Source organism: Melitaea cinxia, chromosome 19 (assembly GCF_905220565.1).
Source record: "Melitaea cinxia chromosome 19, ilMelCinx1.1, whole genome shotgun sequence".
In the NCBI taxonomy this organism is placed as follows: domain Eukaryota; kingdom Metazoa; phylum Arthropoda; class Insecta; order Lepidoptera; family Nymphalidae; genus Melitaea; species Melitaea cinxia.
In genome coordinates, this window is record NC_059412.1 from 4,891,436 (window position 1) to 4,911,745 (window position 20,310).

The following is a 20,310-nucleotide window of genomic DNA, read 5'->3' on the forward strand; positions in this document are numbered from 1 at the left end:
TAACGAACATAATTTTATTTACAAAATTCAATTTCCTGAAAAAATAATCGTTTTTGTTAGTTGTTGTCTGTTAGTTGCCCTATCGTTTTGTATGGTTGCGAAATGCTTAAAACGAATATCGATATATTTTTCTGATATAGATTTAATTAGAAGTATAATATGATTTACTGTCGGTGATTGGTCAAACATGTGGTTGGCCGATTGTTTGAAACAATCTTGTCCAATAAGGGACTTTAATGTATTCGATACAATTTTATGTTTACGGAAAATGGCAGAATTCAAAGATTGCGATTTAACAGAACGGATACTGCATTCGGTTCGTATACATATATTTATAACATCTTTAGATGGGAAAGTAAGACCACCTTTATTTTTAGTCTTTATTAAATAAAGGTCATCATCATCGTAGTTATCAGCATACAATTCTTTGAGGCAGCTCTCACATTTGATCTTGGAATGTAAATATTTGACTACGTACCCAGATATATATGCTACTATTTGACGGCGCAAAAAATCACCTGTCATTGTATTTAGTTGCTCATCAAATTCTAACAACAAATCATCAGGCATGGGTTCGACATCCGTGACATTTAATGATTCCAAGCTCAAATCATTTTGTAAAATCCGATAACGTGCTGATGTGATATTAATTTTTTGTACAGAGGATTCATTCAAAATTGAAATATCATCTAAAGGAATGCAATTTCCTCTGAAACCATCTTTAAGTTCTGTATTTATTAGAGTTTTTTTGTAAGCAGCCTTAAACTGGCGTGAGGTTGGATTATTATTAGCCCTTCCATGTGCCCTTATTACCCCAAAAAATAGTTCCAAATGATCTTGCGAAAATTTGTACAGAGTAAGATACTTTAGTATTTTTTCTTTTTCAATAAGGCGGTCGTACAAAAAAAGAGTACTGTCAATACATGTTAAAAGGCCTACAAAGCCAGTTTTTCGGCTCGTAACGATAACAGGCTTATCTTCATCAGGAGCTATTATATACATTAAGTAATATTTAGCGAATTCTAAGTACTCTTTTGTTTTAGATATATTTTTTTCAAACAAGGGTTTTTTGTACTCCAACTGACACATGTTTCGAGAGTTGAGAATGTCAAAGACATTGTTAATCAATCGGATAAAACTAATTGTTGCCGCTGCATTTTTGAATCCAACATCACTTTTTTCGCAAAGGTGGAGTGCGTCAGCTACGCTATTACTAAAAAGCTGACTAGCTAATTTTACTTTCATTTTTTGTCGCTGAAAATGTATATGCTTGTCTTTTAACTTGTTCCCGAGATGAAGACCTTCAGACTTTTGTAGGTTATTGAGCTTGACGAGATAAGACCATTCCACATAATGGCCCTGATAATCAAGAAACGTCTTCTTATTTTCTAATGCGTTGCGCACAAGTTTTAGCATATGGCATGCATCGAGGAATATTGCTACGTCGTATTCAGCACTAGGATGTCTAAAAGTCGTTTTCATAGCTTGGGGTTCTAATGAACATCCTAACTTTTTTAGCATAGCAATATTTGCAGCGCAACCATCCACTGTAAGCGAAACTACGTCTACACCATTTTCTTGGCACTTGTAAAGACACTGTTGAACTATTAAGGCCCGTTGTTCTCCGGTCATAGAATGAATCAAAAAGAAACCCACAGGTAATTTCCATCTTTCAGTTTGAGATACAAGTAACAGTACTAAAGCCTGAGACGCTTGTTCGGAGTTATCCTTTTGTACATCATTAAGTCCAAGATCAACATAACCGTGATATTTATTTCCGTCCCATTCAACGTGCTTTCTAATAGCAATCTCATCCATCATAAGACTACACAAAGCGCGTTTGCCTGAGACATTGTTTTTGTGCTTTAATATTTTAAAAGCTTCAGCTGTAAATCCAGCTTCACCGTCGACAGTTTCATACCATTTAGAAATGGTTCTCGGATGCGGTAAGCATGTATCAAATGTTTTTCTCACATATGAGTACGCATGTGGCGAGAAATAATAAAGCGTTAATGCGAATGATCTGAGGGCAGGAGAATATTTCCTCTTCAAGGGAAGCTTTTTAATTTTTGATAATTGTCGCCCAACCAAGTCTTGCAACTTTATATTAATCGAAGTTAAAATTTCGGAATCCTCTCCTTGTAGAAGATGTTTGCTTTCCAACTCTTTAATTAAAGTAGTTAAGTTTTGAACCTGAAACAAAAGTAAAAACGTAGGGAGGTACTTGATTTATAAATAATTTTTGGTGGTACGTAAAGTAGTGTGGCACTAGATAAGTACCTTTTTTTTCAAGCGCTTAACTTTCATTTGAAGTCTTCTGATCTTTAATCCACTCTTTTTTTCTCTACATCGAAGTTGTTCTATTTCTTGCTTAAGCTTCTTTTTTCTAGGCGTATCATGAAGTATCAAGAATTCGTTTAAACCACTTGTGGTAGGCTCCATAGATGATAGTACGGGCTCTGGTAATTTTCTTTTAAGCTGTAATATAAAAAAATAAATTAAATACATACTTATTCTCCCAAAATAATTAAAACTCGGTTTACAAACAATATCGAAACCAACCGACAAATCCAGTTTTAAACTAGGTAAAGTGCCTTTCTTTAATTTTTTATGGCCTTTTTTTGTCACTATGAAGTCTGCATTATTAAAATGGCAAGAACAAATCTTTGTATATTTAGTCGGAGTCCAACCCTGTCTATTCATTTTTGTGATCCATTGTTGTTTTAAATTATCATCCGATGGAAATCTAAAAAGAAACATAAAAAGAAATGAAATTAATTAGGTTCTTAATTATCATTAATATGGATAAAATGATTATTTAATATTCAAAGTTCTTTCAATTGATGAACAGTCACGGAGAATAATATGTATACATCGCCAGAACTTTGTTACTTAAAAATATTTGCTATGAAAATGTTATTTCATACTGACCATAGCCGTGTATTATTCAGTAAAATTATTTGATTCTAATTACGGCCCTGGATATTTGGTACGTTGAAAATACTTAACGATAGATGGCGGCCTGTTCGCAAAATAATTATAAAAACTACTAAGGCACTGTTTTGACGACTAAAAAGTATTTTAGGACTAAAGGTATACTTTAGTTTTCAGTATCCACGAATGGTTATTACAATATACTAATGCGGAACTATGCGTACTTATATTTTTAATTCACAAAAGTTAAGCCATCTAGTGTCAAGTAGTATAATTTATACTTGAAAGCCGAGATTTTTCTAGAACTATTTTAATAATTACGTATAAAATTACTTACAAATGAAATGTGATACCATTCATAGCATCAGAACGTCTGTCTGAATAACTTTGACACGATAAAACACAACACTTCATCCTTTTGTTGTTAAAAACGCGAAAACACACCAATAACACGAGTCTCAATATATGTGAATCTGACGAACGCAGACAGCATACTAACTAAGGCCCCGCCCACAGTGATGACGTCAGGACCTAGTTGAAAATCACAGTGCACAGTTGCTTAGGCCAACTCCTCTTTGTTTTTGCTCTATGGTTATACTTAACCTAAAAGTATGCACAAAAATGTAATTTTAAGAAAATAGCAACTTCACTCAGTTTTGAAATAACAAAAAAAGTCCAAAATACTAAAACAAATATGATATGAAAATATTAAATAAATTAATTTTAAAACCAAAAGACTATTAGCTATTTTGAGAAAAACGTGACCAAAGCAAATCAGTAACTTATATCTCATTGATAAAAATCTACTCATTCATATTTATTGCCAGTTTTATAATCTAGAATCAAGATTTGGGAGGTTCATTTGCATCCAATGTATTTTGACCTTCCACCGACAAGGACTTCGTTAACTTTCTATTTTAAAATTCTTTATCACGATTATCTATTTGCTTATCTTTTATTGAATAGCACATACGCTTTATTGTATTTTTTTTAAAGGTTATTGAATTTTGCCGTAAACACGATAGGATTGATTATCTTTATATATACATATTTCTTGTGTGCGTGTGTATGTCACTGAACTCCTCTTAGACGGCTGGACGGATTTTGATGAAATTTTTTGTGTGAGTTCAAGGGGATTCGAGGATGGTTTAGATTCACAATTTGGTCCACTGGGAAATGTTTATTTAAGTAATTTTTCATTTATAAGTAGTTGTTAATTTTGGAATGTTTTACAATGGATCCGGTAGACTGCGCTACCATCGCAGCATCAAATATTAAATATTATTCTATTTTAATTTCAGCTTGTCCCGACAGTTGGTGCTGCGATCAAATTGAGAAAAATATTTGAAATTTTGTGTTATGGCAAAACAACGTTTGCGGGGTCAGCTAGTTAATCAATAAATATATTTTTAATTATACTTTTGTCAATTTTACGACGCGTTGGTGAAAAACCAGAACTTTAACTACTGAGTAGTTAAAGTTCTGGTTTTTGCGCTGGCGGTAGTTGGTTTACGCTCATTTATTACAAACATTTCAAATAGGAAATATAGATTTGTTATCATCTGGACGTAAACCCTACGGGGGGCCGATGAGTGCAAGATACTTATTTCGTATTTTTTAGGACTTATCTGTTCGATTTGATTATTTTTGCTTTAGATGTTATAATATTGTAGACATATTAGTAGGTACTACTTATTCAATACAAAATTTACCTTTTAAACTTCTAAAAATAGGATACATATATATGTATGGAAGCCCCGACATATCAATACACACCGACAGCAGCAAGTTCTATTAGCATGTATTATTTTATTAAATATATTAATCTTTAGTTATACAAAATATTATACATATTTACAATTCAAAACTTAAGAACTAAATATTTACAGATAGTTTTGGTATAAATCAAAATAAATAATATAATCAATATAAATTATATAATATAATTAATATTATTAAATTAAATAATAAAAACTGATAGTGTGCATAATTAAAACTAACGGTGTATAAAATTGTCGTGTACTAAAAATAAGTTGTTATTTGTGACGTCAAAAAGACTGATTACGTATTGATTTACGTTTCTCGGTAGAAGGTATATTCCGAGTCAAAGGTTTTTGTAAAAAAATTGACAATCAAATGTACTTAGCAAAGTAGATTTGAATAAAGAATATTTTTGATTTTCAAAAGGAATTGTGATCTGTTCTTAACATCAAAAGAAAAATATCAGCATCATCTTTATGATCAGCATATATTTATGAAAAATATCAGCATCATCATCAGCAGTATCTTTTAAAAAATTTAAATAGAAAGGATTAAGATATTACTTTTTGTTTAAAATTATAATTTATTCCAAGTTCGTAATGAAGTTAAAGAAGCGTTTAGACCAGCGGCCTTAGCCAAGTTGACAATCTACAATCGATAACGCTATTAGAAAACTAACCAAATGTATAGGAATGACATCATCTCAACGTTAAGTCACGTGATCATAACAAACGAATCGAAAATTCGTAGACAAGTTTACTTGTTCAAAATGTTACAACGAAATGGAATCGTTTCTACAACGACGATCACTACATCCCATACAAATGGTAGCCATGTTACAGTTTTTTTACAGTTTTGACAAGCGTCAGCGAAACGATGTCGAAATTTTTGAACGATAGCTAAAAGATGGCCGAGACCCAGTAGTAAACGTTAAAAAATGGCGTCTATTATGATAATATGAAAGAGTTGTGTTAGGACCGAGAATTGTTTATTTACGATAATTTTGAACTATATTCAGCATTTAGCCATGATGATTTCGGAAGAGCCATGCTGAGTTATTATTGAATAGGTTATAGTAATTCTCAGTTAGTAAGATTTTATTTACATTGTCTAGTTACAAACTTTTATTCTTTTTTTATAAGAATTAATAAACGCTTTACACTCAACGGATCCCCCAGTAGGACTTTCTCCTGTGTTGGGGGTCCGGAAACACATACAATATACAATACACAAACACAACACCCAGACTACGACTAACATCTATATGGTCGATATAAATGTCTGTCGGGAGCGGGAATTGAACCCGCGACCGCTAGCGCAACAGCCAATGCATTTACCGTTGCGCCAACGCGTCGTACTTAACTTCGTACGTCGTACGTAACTTTTATGTAGGTCCTTCATATTTAATTTATCATTTACCTACATATGATTAATAAGTTATTAATAGTATTTTGTCAATGTCCAGTTAATTTTATGTTCAATGTAATGTACCTACTTAAATATAAAATAATTAATAAAACATTATTATTATCACAAATAAGTTTATTATTTTTTATTAAAACACTGATGATATTCGTGGCATGCACAGTTGGAAAGAAAGGATTTTTCAGTCATTAATACTTTTTATTTACAATTCACTCAAAACCTACATTTTAGGTATTATTTGTTACTTTACATAAAAATCAATTAGCTACAGTTATTGTACATAAATATTAGTTTCATTATTACATTTTAAGTATAAATTAAAATAGGTTTTGTTATATACAAACAAAAATTAATTGTTCCTCTGATATTGAAGGCAATTTGAAATTTTTTATAGCCCACAGCTGAGACCACTATCACTACATAGACATTTTAAGGAATAGTGTTTGTCGGAGGTAGCGATGATGGTCTCAACTTGTAAAAAATGGTAAAATTTGCATCAAATTGTCTAATACCAACTAAACGACTTAAAATTACATTTTGGCTTTTTTTCATTGCTATCCTTCGCAATTCTAATCACAACCTTTCCTTTTCTCTTCGTGGAATTTTTTTCCCTTTCCATGAATTCCAGTAAAGCTGCGAACTGTTCTGGGCTTGCTCAAGATCTATATTCCATCATATAAACAACTTAATTTTTAAGATTTTATTTTATTTTATTTAGGACAACAAACAATTGCATAATAAAAGTTTATCAGCGCCGTTATCCACATATAATATTATATACATGGCAGCACAATGTTTCTGAAAATGTAAATTACAATCTATTACAATTTAAGAGAAAAGAAAAAATGAATAAAATTAAAATTACAAAGATTTAACACCTAATAATATTCTTCCAAGATATCTTTCATTCCTATTCAGAATCATGTTATCATAACATTTCGAGTTTTTCTAGAGACAGTAATGTTTAAAATTAACACTGTGATATAATAATAATAAACCAAATATAAGAAGAACTTTACCTTATTTCGGTTACGCATAAAACACTTAATAATTTAATAACAATTTCTTCTTCAGGATTAATGGCTTTCAATAGTTCTAATAACAATTTATAATTTTATGTATAACGACGTTGTGACTTTGACGTTTTTTACAAAATATTATATATATTTACAATTCACAACTTAAGAACTAAATATTTACAGATAGTTTTGGTATAAATCATGTAAATATAATAATAATTATTATATTATTATTATATTATTACTTTGACGTTAGTTTGACGCTCGTAAAAACGTTAATCATAGACTAAAGTATTAGTTTTTTCTAAAAATGTTGTAGAATGACCGTTTGACTCAGTCGTGTCAACTTGGCTACCAATTTAAAATGACTTACGCCGAGCCGTCAACGATTGTAGAAAGACGTTCGATACGAAACGTTTGTAACTTGGCTAGGCCTGGATGTCAAAGATACGACTCGCGGGCCGTATCTGGCCTCCGGGCCGCAGGCCGTATCAATACGGCTCGCGATTGCAATGTGAAGAAAGAAGAATCAAGACTTCATTCGATTCTCTACGGAAGTTTTAAAATACGCACACTACATTTCTAAGATTTGAATCTGGCCCACATTCTAAATTTAAAATATGGTCCTCTGCAAAATTGAGTTTGACACCCCTGGTTTAGACTTTAGATTAATATCTCAAATGACCTTCAAGTATTTTTAATGCAGTTGTTTCAAGTAGTTTTACGTCTGTTGGAGATATCTAACTATAAATGGATATCATAATTAATTTGCGTTCTCTCTTGACTTTTTTATATGAATTTATTATTTTTGGATATGTAAATAGCATACATACATTACAAACAGCATCGGCAAGTAATACCAAATACACACAACTAGAGTACCGATAACTCAATAACGACTCAGATCTCGCTTAAATTTATTATGTACCACTCGACAAGAACACCTTTCGAAGAAAAAAAAGAATCATCAAAATCGGTACACACAGTTAAAAAAAATATCGAATTGAGAATCACCTCCTTTGTTTTGGCAAAAAGCACAAATGACTTATTCACATGATTAAAAAAATTCTCGCCACATGTGTTAATAATTGTGAATGACAATACAGGTTTTTCTACAAAAACTAGAAATACTATAAATGAAGTATCTAAAGAAGAAAATAATAAGTTATCTGCCTTGAATATATTCAGATTTTGGTCGAAATCGAGACGTGTAGTATTTTCGGATCATCGACACTGGATTTCATCGAACTGGTCGTCCTTAAAAGTGAGGTTTTTGGTTTTGCATTTATAGTTTTAAATTGATTTCGTGAACATTTAAAAAACTTTATTGTTTTTAATAATTAACGTTCTTAGCTATTTGTTCTGTTTAACCGGATGTGTCGTGTTATAATTTTTTTCTCTATTGACAGGTTATCTGTAAGAGACTTAGAGTTAATTTAAAATAATGTTATTTTCTTTAATGTAATTATAAGTATGCAATATAGCATTAAATAAATAAAAATCAAACATTTAATTAAACTATTTCATAATGAAACTTTACTTGGAAGTGAATACTTAACAGTATTGTTATAATTATAAGTTAATATAGTATTTACGCGAGTTCACGGTCACGAGATAAGTTAAGCCTGAGCTAGATCACGCTTCAGAAAACTGATCGTAAAGTATTTATCGTCAGTAAATATTGTCACTTCAAATACGTATGAACGAGTACATTCAATATATGCGGTATTTGATATAGATCACACGGCGCTTATCGTAGTTGTCCGGCTTGAGATCACGTTAATATCTCAATATTTATAATACTAACTTACTTTTTTTATATAATACTTTTTCAAATTTTAAATAAATTTTAATGTACTTATATTAATTGTTTGACCGTAGATTTTTAATATAAACGTAACTGGTGTCTTCTCTAATTTGTTCATTTATTGTATCTGGGCTTACATACGTTTATACGCCCCATTTTGATCAGCAATAACAATAAGGAATCGTTCTTCTTTTTTTCAAATATAAAATCCGAGTTTAAACTTTAGAGAAAAATACTTACAGAAACTTTACAGACTTAGACTTTACAGAAAAATACAAAAGATCATGACGTAATGAAGATAGATACGAAGATAATGATGAGATGAAATGAAGATTCTGAAAATTTAATCATTGATTTTAAAAATCAATATAATTTTTTAAACTTAAATAGATTACTATTTATCGTGACGTCAAACGAAATATTGACAATATTTGTCATATATTTCGCCATGTTGTGAGCGCTAATATCACGGGTGCATACGCCTATGCGGTTGAGTATTAAATGTTTAAACATATATGTATATCAAAAATTATATGCGTCTACCCACATTGAAAATATTTTTTTTCAATGAATATGGACAGGAATATTGCTATTAGGTATATACCGAGTAGAAACATCATTAAAATGCGTTCCACGAATGAAGCAGGGTCCGTAATTCAACCATCTTGGAACTTATTCTGAGTCTGAATGGATGAGACGTGTCCGTTTCAAAGCTGCCAATAAAGCTATCCTTAGCTGTAATTTATCGTAATCCTTTTGAAATAAACATTGCGGTGGTTTATTGAAATTAAATAAAAAGTAAAAATATGGATATTTTATATCATTTATTTACTTTAGATCGGCTAGAACTAAGTAATTTGAATTAACTTTCTGTAATATGTAATAGATATAGATAATGTAAGGCAATTATAATAGTAAAAAAAACGTACGTTCGTATTTAAAATAATGTTCAATGATACTTGAATAAAGCAAATGGTTAATATAAATCAAATTAAATTAATATTTAAAATGAATTGATAATAATTGTGTTTGCTCGCAAACGAAAAAAACCGATTTCAATTACGTCGACAAGTAATACAACGTAAGTAGACGAAAAAAAAATTAACAAACGCACTAATCGTCACTACGATTTTCGAGGGTTTCCCTCGATTTATCTGGGATTTCATCATCAGATCCGGGTTTCCTTATCATGGTACCACTTGATATATCTCTTTTCTAACATAAAAATAATTATCAAAATCGGATCATAAACGACGAAGTTGTCTCCGAAGATACATAAAAAAAAATGTATACGGACTAATTGAGTAACTTCCTCCTTTTTTGAAGTCGGTTAAAAATTGCAATGAGCAAGCTATTTTAAATATCTTTTTCGTTTAAAAATAAAATAGGTATTATATCTTGTTTTTTTTTTTGAATGGTTTTAGGTCGTGATAAGAATTACCTTTTTAATTTCGTTTATTGTAACAAACACATTAATTTAAGTTCAGCCTTGGCCTTCTTTAAAGCAATTCTGCGTTTGTGCAGATAATAATCTTTCCAGGACAAAATATACTACAACTATTATGTCTATAGAGGTTGCCGCGCCTTTGCTTTGCCGACTTCCGCTTTTTAATAGATTTCCGTTTTTATTTTAATTATTTTTGTACATAAATAACAAACGATGTTTTGAGAAATATGTTATCTTTTATTCGTAATTATAAATAACATTTTATTTTTATATATTTATTAGTTTTTTTACCCTCGAATTAATTCGCGTGGAATTTACTAAGTTACGATTTTACTGCTATTGTTAATTGTAATAACTCCAGCTATAGAAGTTGTACGTAACCTCACCTACGTATCAGCCTGTTGGTACAGCTTTAGTTTCAACTGAGGTCGGGCACAGCAGGAAATTTCCTGCTCGATATATGGAACAGCCCGACCGGGGTAGTACTTCGACCTTACTATACTATAATATATATTATACTATAGACTAGCTGAATATCACAGCTAAACAATACTGCTATCAAACAGTGTTGTGTTCCTGTTGGTAAGGTGACCTGAGCTCCTGGGGGGAATTGGGAATAGCGTCGCCAACACGCTTGCGATGCTGGTGTTGCAGACGTCTAGCTGCGGTAATCGTTTACCTTGATAAGGTGAGCCGTACGCTTGTTTGCGTAACTTAGGTCGTAGTTATATAAAAAAGGAGATGTATCGAGACAATTTTGAAATAAATTAACTGTGGCCTGTGTTGCCCTAGTAAAATATTATAATACGATTTTTCATATATTATCTCTTGTATAGACATCAGTTGGTAACAGTATTATACATGAATATATAAATTTATTATCTTTTGCTAATTTGTCGCCCTTTCTTAAAGTCAAATGTCAAATGATTATACCGTTATTACGAACACTGTTTTCTTGAAATATAATTGTATATTTGTAATCAATTATTTTTTAGAACAATTAATTTTACTAAGTATTATTTTGTCTGATGGATACTGTCACGTTTGTAGACATAACATTTAAATTATTTAACACTAGCTGTACCCTGCGCGCGTTTTTACACCTTTTTTTGGTCGTACCAACTCGGAGATCTTTGTGGGCTCATGCACAACACTGCTGAAGACCATGACACAATCAATTGTATAGTTTACGATTCAATAAAAGACATACAGACAAACATTGATTTATGTATATAGATAAGTTACTTTGTTAGGTTACTTAACACTTATTATAAAATACGCATTAAGATGTTGTTTTTTTTAAATATTAAGATAAATATAAGCATCTACGAACATGTAAAATATTTTAACATCGTAAAGTAATTTTGAAAATTTTTCGTAAATCTTGTGAAATGTTATTTTATATTCGTAATTAAAATTACTTTATTAATTCTGGTCTAGATGTGTTGAAGAAAAAGTTTCCCTGAAACGTTGTCTTGTTGTTTCTTTCAACACTTGAAAATATAATTAGGCTGGGTCCTATATTTTTTTTTAAAATGAAAAAAGTGATATTAAGCTTTAGACAACGACGGTAGTTAGAGATAATCAACTGTAATTTCTAAGGTTCAGAAATTTTGAACATCAACAATAAGGAATGATGAAACGAAACATCATAATACCCAGACAAAAACATTAATGATCTATAATTATAAGTCATGAAAAGTGTTCATATTGTTTGTTTAATGGTAAAATTTTATGGGTTAGTGTGATATTTTGTAGTCTAAAACCTCGTCGATTTAAAGGTAGGTAGCAATCGTTCAAATAAATCTGGTAAATAAATAAGCGAACTGTGTACTTTTTTATTTAGTATCGAATCTTATTTTATCTGCACATGCTCCAATTTTAGTAATTTACGACATAAATGCTAACAGTAACGATTGTTTAAATGGACCAATTGAAATTAGGATGCTTTTATTCATAAAATTATTTTGAGAACCTTTCTGTGTCTATAATTATAAGTGACTTGTTTATGAGTTTAAGATAAATTGCGTCCTCAATGCTTTTTGTGTTTCTTTTAATATTCACTCAGATTTAAAGTTCTTAGTAACAGATTTATATAGTCAAAAATGTAGAGGTTGAATTATTTATATATTTACTGACTTAGAAAAGCAATAAAATGTACTCGATAAATCAAAGGATGTATGATGTTTATATATGCAGATTCAGCATTACTGGATAAAAACAGTGCGATCAACGACCCTAAGGGCGGGAAAGGTTTATGTGTCACTGACCTTTAAACCGTTGAATTGTTGTTTTTACTTTTTATAAGCATTTATTAGTAACTCGTTTGTATGTGTATGACTATGATACCATTGCGAATAAAGCCCAGTGACAAAGAATGCTCACGTAGCCTTAAAAACTAATAATCCTAGATCCAGTTATAGAACAAATTACAACCGTGAGTGCAGTTATATAGACAGTAAAATTTTCTTAAAATAATTTGTTTTTTTAATTTTCTAATAATTAAAAAAAAATATTTTTTCTACATTTGAACAAATTTCTAATATCATAGAAATTTTATTGACTTTAAGTTAAACGACCTTTTACGGTACGTGATTTATCTACAGGTCGTCTAGACTCGAGACTATTATTTGTAATAAATGCTAAAATTTGTTAATATTGGATCAAAAGTACGCGTTGTTTTCAACTGTCACAATGGTTGCATTGTTTTGTCAAAACTGTAATGGCGGCACGTACACCGATTTTAGATAAAACACAAAATGACAATGGGACTATTGTGTTATCTGTGTAGCTATTATAGGAAATTATTAATGACAAAAAAGTACATATATTCGAAATTTATTTGTAGTTTCATTAGTGATAAATCTATTATTTTTTTTATTAATACAATGATGTCTATCCACAATTATCATAATGTAAATAATCATTTGATTAATAATCATAATTATCAGAAATTTTATTTGGTTTAAAATTAAATTTTCATTCCGTTATTACATTACTATTACAAATCTTAAACGAAGTCATTAGTAAGCTTACCGTCGCTGGTGCACTAATTAAATAAGCGTTCAATCAAAATGCAATACATTTCCTAAGCGGCCTTGTGAGTAGAACCGCATTCAATCAAACACACGTTAATTAGCTATCAAACTATCTCGGCTCGGCTTATCAAGCCGACAGCTACAATGGCATACACTAATGACTTTGTCCAACGTTTAAATGCCACTTGTGTCTTTCAATGACTTTAACATACTTAGCTATGTATTTAATACGAAGCTAAGTACTAAGTTAGGTAATCCCGTTATTATTTTTTTTCGATTTATTTAGTCAGATGCGGCGAAGCCTGTAAAGCGTTTTTGATTATACGTTACTATGTGAATCGTAATTACAAAATGTCTCAAATGATTTCAATAATATACACGTAATTTTTTTAGACTACCGCCAGGGTTGCATTATTAAAAAAATCAATATGGTCACATGGACGCCAATTTTAGACTTATTCGTTATACAATTATAATCTACCCACATTCAAGTAAATTTATATCAAAATATTGATGTTTTTTAAATTTTAATGTGAAGGATCGTGAATCTAAAGGGATCAATTAGTTGAAATATTTAGTACTAGATAGTTCGCAGTGTGCAAGCGACATTGTATTGATTTTGTGCATCGAAGTTCTTGTGTACAAGTAAGCTATCCATTCTTAAATGATTCGTCCTTTGTGTATGAAAGTAAATGGATTGACATTATAATAAAAAAAATAATAATAATAATGAGTCTTAGTTTAACATTAAATGTTTGTGTTGTTTTAGGTTAAGGTGTAACAATGAAAGTCCTACTATTTTGCCTGTTTTCAAAATTAAATTTAGACTGTTATCTCAACTGCACTGATCAATCAATCTCTTACGTGTGTTCTCCACTCTACGTGACATTGGCGGAATCAACCGTGCTTCTCTGGCACAACTGAAAGCCATTAAACCAATCAATCAATAATAATGAGTATAGTTGGTGTAGTTTAGGAAAATGTGTTAAATACATATTATAACTAGCTGTGCCCGCGGCTTCGCCCGCGTTGAAATTAGTGTGTCACAAAGTTTTCCCGGCACACTTCCAGTGAAACTCTCATCAAAATCGGCTTAGCTGTTCCGTAAACCTTCTTCTTGCCAATGGTGGCGCCCTCTCTCCAATGGTGAAACCGCATACAAATCCGTTCAGTAGATTTCGAGCGAATGGATCACATACACTTTTGAGGACTTTGTTTTATAAAACACTAACTGTTTCCCGCGACTACGTCCGCGTGGTTATGAAGATATGCATTACTATTAAGATGTGTAACGCAAATTATTTTTTTATTTCAGTCACTTGAAATGCTTATCAAACTGAGTAACTTTTTAAAAGGCACAATTTAGTATAATTTAATAGTTATTTTTAAAAAACCTCTCTATACACCACATTTTTAGTTTTATTTTCAGGCTGTATATATTTCATACAAACTATCAACCCCAATTAAACCACCCCCTTAGCGGTGGAATATCGTATAATCCGTTCTTAGCGGACATCTGCTAACTATAATCTACCTCCCTGCCAAATTTTATCTTTGTCCAACCTGGATGGATAGATCATCCAGCGGTTTTAGAGTTCTCGTGATGGGTGAGTTAGTGACCTTTCTCTTCCATATATATAGACAACGATGCATTATTTGGACACCTCCTCACCATCTATAGAGCATATATTTTAAATTTCAAGTCTCTTACTTCAAAAATATAAGATTTTCGTATAAACTTCCGACCCCCGTTTTATCCCCTTAGGGGTCGGTTTTCGAAAATCAGTTCTTAGCGGATGTCTACGTCCTATAAAAAACCTACCTGCCAAATTTCAAGTTTGTAGCTGTTATAGTTTCGGAGATTTCGTGATGAGTGAGCTAACCCACCATACCCCGTTTTAACCCCAAAAGGGAGTTGATTTCTAAAGATACATTATTTGGTCACCTTTTGACCATCTATAGCGCATACATTTTAAATTTCAAGTCTCTTACTTCAAAAACATAGGACGTTCATATAAACTTCCAACCCCCGTTTTATCCCCTTAAGGGTCGAGTTTCGTAAAATCAGCTCTTAGCGGATGTCTACGCCCTATAAGGAACCTACCTACCAAATTTCAAGTTTGTAGCTGTTATAGTTTTGGAGATTTCGTGATTAGGGAGTCCATCTACCATCCCCCGTTTTAACCTCAAAAGAGAGTTGCTTTCTAAAGATATATTATTTGGACAACCTCTCACTATCTATAGAGCATACATTTTAAATTTCAAGTCTCTTATTTCAAAAACATAGGACTTTCATACAAACTTCTAACCCCCGTTTTACACCCTTAGAGGTCGAATTTCGTAAAATCCGTTCTTAGCGGATGCTTACGTCTTATAAGAAGCCCACCTGCCAAATTTCAAGGTTGTAGGTGTTATAGTTTCGGAGATTTCGTGATGAATGACCTTTCGCTTTTATATATATTATAGATTATAGATTATAGATATAGATTATAGATTATAGATTAACACGACACTACAACAATAAAATTTAACATAAACATAAATTAAAAAAAGTACAAATTGTGATATTTATAGTATCATCATCATCATCAATTCAGCCTATCGCAGTCCACTGCTGGACATAGGCCTCCGCAAGCTCGGGCCATAAATAGCGCGATCTCATGTATTTTGCCCATAATCAACACGCTGGGCAGGTGACCGCAGGGCTGGCTTTGTCGCACCGAAGACACTGCTGCCCGTTTTCGGCCTGTGTATTTCAAAGCCAGCAAGCAGTTGGATAGTTATCTCGCCACTCGATTAAATTAAAAATTATCAAAATCGGTATACCCAGTAAAAAGTTATTGCGGATTTTCAAGAGTTTCCCTCGATTTCTCTGGGATCCCATCATCAGATCCTGGTTTCCTTATCATGTTACTAAACTAGGAATATCTTCTTTCTAACAAAAAAAGAATTATCAAAATCGGTACACCCAGTAAAAAGTTATTGCGGATTTTCAAGAGTTTCATGTATTGACCTTAATACCAGCCCTTAGGTCTGATTTGATAATCGTTTTAGTCCTACATATGAGAAAACTTATGTACTACAAAAATCAAGTTATAACATAGAGGACGAAATTAAGTTGAAACACTTAATAGCTCCATTATGATTTTGCGATTAATTATTATTGTAATCTCAGTATGTCTGAGAACGAAAAAAGTGTTCGAAAATGTTAAGTATGGTTATATTTAATTAATTTTTTAGCAATTTGTCTGAACGTCCAACCTGTCTGACATTGAATAGGAGTTTATTGAACCTGTTACTCGTAATTCGGGTTCGGTTATTATTATATTAAACATGCTTACCGGTCTTTACTTATAATAATATTGTAATTAGATATTATAATGACAATTTTAGATAGATATAGATAGATAGTTATCGCCATATTGGCGGATAAAACAGTGCTTTTTCATACAACTAGGTCGACAAACAAGCGTACGGCTCGGCCCACCTGATAGTAAACGATTACCGCAGCTTATAGACGTCTGCAACACCAGCATCGCAAGCGCGTTGCTAACCCTACCCCCATTCCTCCCCAGGAGCTTCGGTCACCTTACCACAGGAACACAACATAGCTTGAAAGAAGTATTATTTAGCTGTGATCTTTTGCAAGGCCGTTTGTATTATTATTTATAGGTTTTTATCGCGTTGCATTTATCTCCATGTTCATTAATTTGTTTTCATTTTTTATCAAAATTTATAACGGGGCTATTGAAATAATTGAGGACGTCATAACGATTACATTGTCAACATTTATCTTATGTGTGCGCTATTTATGTACGTTTTGATAAATTTAACAGTTTTGACTAATTTCAACGAAAATTGGGGTTAATAACTACTAGTTAAGATTTAGTATACTTTTTTTTAAATATATATGATCTTATGTAAGTTTTTAAGCTTTAACAGTTCCTACAATAATAATAGGAGTATTTTCGTTTAAACAGCTAATAACTGTTTAAATTAAATAATTGTTTGATATAGGTACTTACATGTTTGATCGATACTTAAACTAAGAGATATAATTGACATCTTCATCTTCGTTTTTGTATATGTAGAATTAATGTATCTTCGAAATCTTTGACAATGTTTTATAGATTGAAAAATCGATAGTATTATTAATGTTGATTTCATTTACTTCCAGTTGTGTACTGCGACTACAGCGGGTCGGGGCGAGCATTGCAATGGATAGAAGAGTACGTGGCTCGAGATGTACTCCCTGCACACGCAACAAGATGCACAGCTCTGTCTGTTACTTCAGGACAAAGCGAAATTTACCGGTAATAATATATATAAATATCTATAAATCTAATGCGACTAGCTTTCAGCCCGTAACTTTGGCCGCATAAATTACTCGATTTTGGTGGTTTCCCCAAATTAATCTACAGCCGATCATCACTGATATCGTAACATTCTACTGCTGAAAGAATATTTAAAATCAATCCAGTAATTATTGAGTTTACCCGTAACCTTACTTGATATACATTGCAAATATTTAACGTATAAGAAACCAATTAAAATTACTTTTCAAATATCTAATTATCTCTCTGTTTGCTGTCAATATGTAATTACGAAGGCTTTGTTGTGTTATGTAACAATTAATTAGTTTATAGTATCGTAACATAGTCTGTTCGAATCTTACCAACGACCTTGTCATACCTAACTTGTATTAAAATCCCTTTCTTTATAAAACTAGGTCAGAGTCTAAGGAGATAATCCGTCAAGCTGTCGGCGCTGGTGCTGATGATGTAGTGGTGCTGGGAGCCTCGCTGTGTCGGTTTTTAAGAGCTCTACGCCCACAGAAAGTCGCTCTCTTCGTGTCCTCGAGGGAGACGGAACTACAACTGGCGCCCTGGAGGGAGTTCGATGCTGAGGTATGTAGGAATTAAAATTTTGTACTTTTCTGTATTCTTCTGAAATAGTTTGTAAACAACTAACTTCTATAGACAATATTCCCTTTAAGGAGAAGGACTTGATACCATTTCGCCACGTTTATCTTTTATGAAATGCATTCAAAGTCAGAGAAATTTTTAGTTGTGAATTCGAAACTACTAGCTTAGGTCAGCTTGACCTTTACTATTCAGTTATTCATATTAAAATGAAAGGTTTGATTGGCAGTTTAATTTACGAGTGTAGTTTTACACAGCTTAATAATTTTCGAAACATGAACAACAAACTGATATTTGAAAATTGTCCGGTAACAAGACTACATTATTAAATTAACAAAAAATTTAACGCATGTTTTATTACTATTTATTTGAAATTAAAAAGAAAATTTTGTATAAATACAGATTAATTGAAGTTAGTTTAGAATTTCTTAAGTTGGTTCTGATTTTTATTTTATAGAATTTTACTTGTTTCGTCTAACCTATCGAGTTTTTGCATGGTATTGTAAAACACGTATCGCATCGGAATTTGCTTTATATCGAGAAATAATTTATAGCTTGTACAATTCGATGCAGCAAAATATGAACTGCGTAGTTGAATGTGTATTTGAACAAACAATTGAAGGCTTGTGAAAAAAAAATTAATTTCAACTAGGTTACTCAAGTGTTACTATTAGTGAGTCTACGTTTCTAAACAAAAAAATAACAATTATTTGTTTTATCACTTGAAATGGTAAGTGATTTTAGTTTTGAAATATAAACGCTATATAAATTCTAATATCGCATAAGTTAGTCAATGAAATATTAATGCAAAAACAGTTTTAGTCGGTTTTCAAGCAAATTTTTTAAACAAAATTACTGAAGTTAAGTTAACGACCGCTCTTATGTGGTGCGTATTAGTCGCCTAAAACACACAACGCGCAAACGGTCGCGGGTCCAACTCAGGTCAAATATTTAAATTTGTTAATCTAATTTTTAAATGTGTCGTTGTGGGCCTCCCTACAGTGCTTCGAAGAGCATGTCAAGCTATCGGTCCCGGTTGCCTCCATAGATAACTGATAGCTATCGTTACTCATAGGAGGGAAAACATATATTCCCCATTCCGTAGATCAGCAGATCAGTGATATACGGTAATAGCACGGTTGTAGTAGTAGAATACGAAGCCAGATTTTAAGTTCAATTAGCTTAATGTAGGATAAATCGGCTTATCACGCATATATTATGTAATATTTTAGCCTAGTATAAACTGGCTTAGGCTCATCGTTAGTCCGTATTACTCGTATATAATTATGTCAGCGAGTCTCAGTAAATAATACATTTTTAATGTTTTTCTTATCATGCATTGGGTGTATGCTACGATATATGCTATTCCCGTTTATGACAAAAGTTTGTATAGTCTTATGTATGGTCTGCAGAGCCAACAGCACAGGCTAAGCAGCAGCTTATGGCAGGAGTTATAATGTATATTTTGTGTTCGTTCCGAATCCCCAATACAAGATTTATGTCGTACGAACCGTGAAACATGAGGCGTTTGTATAATAGTTTGTTAGACGAATATGCCTACATTCGTTATAGCTGACAGAAGTTACCACCACACCCCCTACGTTTTTCTAAGCTTACTGAACAAATTAGGGATAGGCGATATATATATATATATTTTTTTGTATATAACATTTCATATATGATGGTAAATGATTACCGTAGCTTATAGACGTCTCCAACACCAGAAGCATCGCAGACGAGTTGCCGACCCTATCTCCCATTTCCCCCTCAGGAGCTCTGGTCACCTTACTCACCAACAGGAACACAACACTGCTTGAAAACAGTATTATTTAGCTGTGATCTGTAAGGTCGAGGTACTATCCCAGTCGGGCTGCTCCGTATTTTGCGCAGGGAATTTCCTGCTGTGCCCTACCTCATATTAATCATATTAATAATTACAAGCGATTAACGATAACGG

General features: G+C 32.1%; 1 protein-coding gene across 1 annotated transcript in view; it reads left to right on the forward strand.

The window, feature by feature from the left end:
* Positions 1–20,310, forward strand: part of LOC123663093 — a 159,216-nt gene that overhangs the window by 72,753 nt on the left and 66,153 nt on the right. The window contains exons 2-3 of the mRNA XM_045597831.1: positions 17,609–17,744; positions 18,161–18,338. Coding sequence (XP_045453787.1) covers positions 17,609–17,744; positions 18,161–18,338 — 314 coding nt within the window. The remainder of the gene's footprint in view (positions 1–17,608; positions 17,745–18,160; positions 18,339–20,310) is intronic.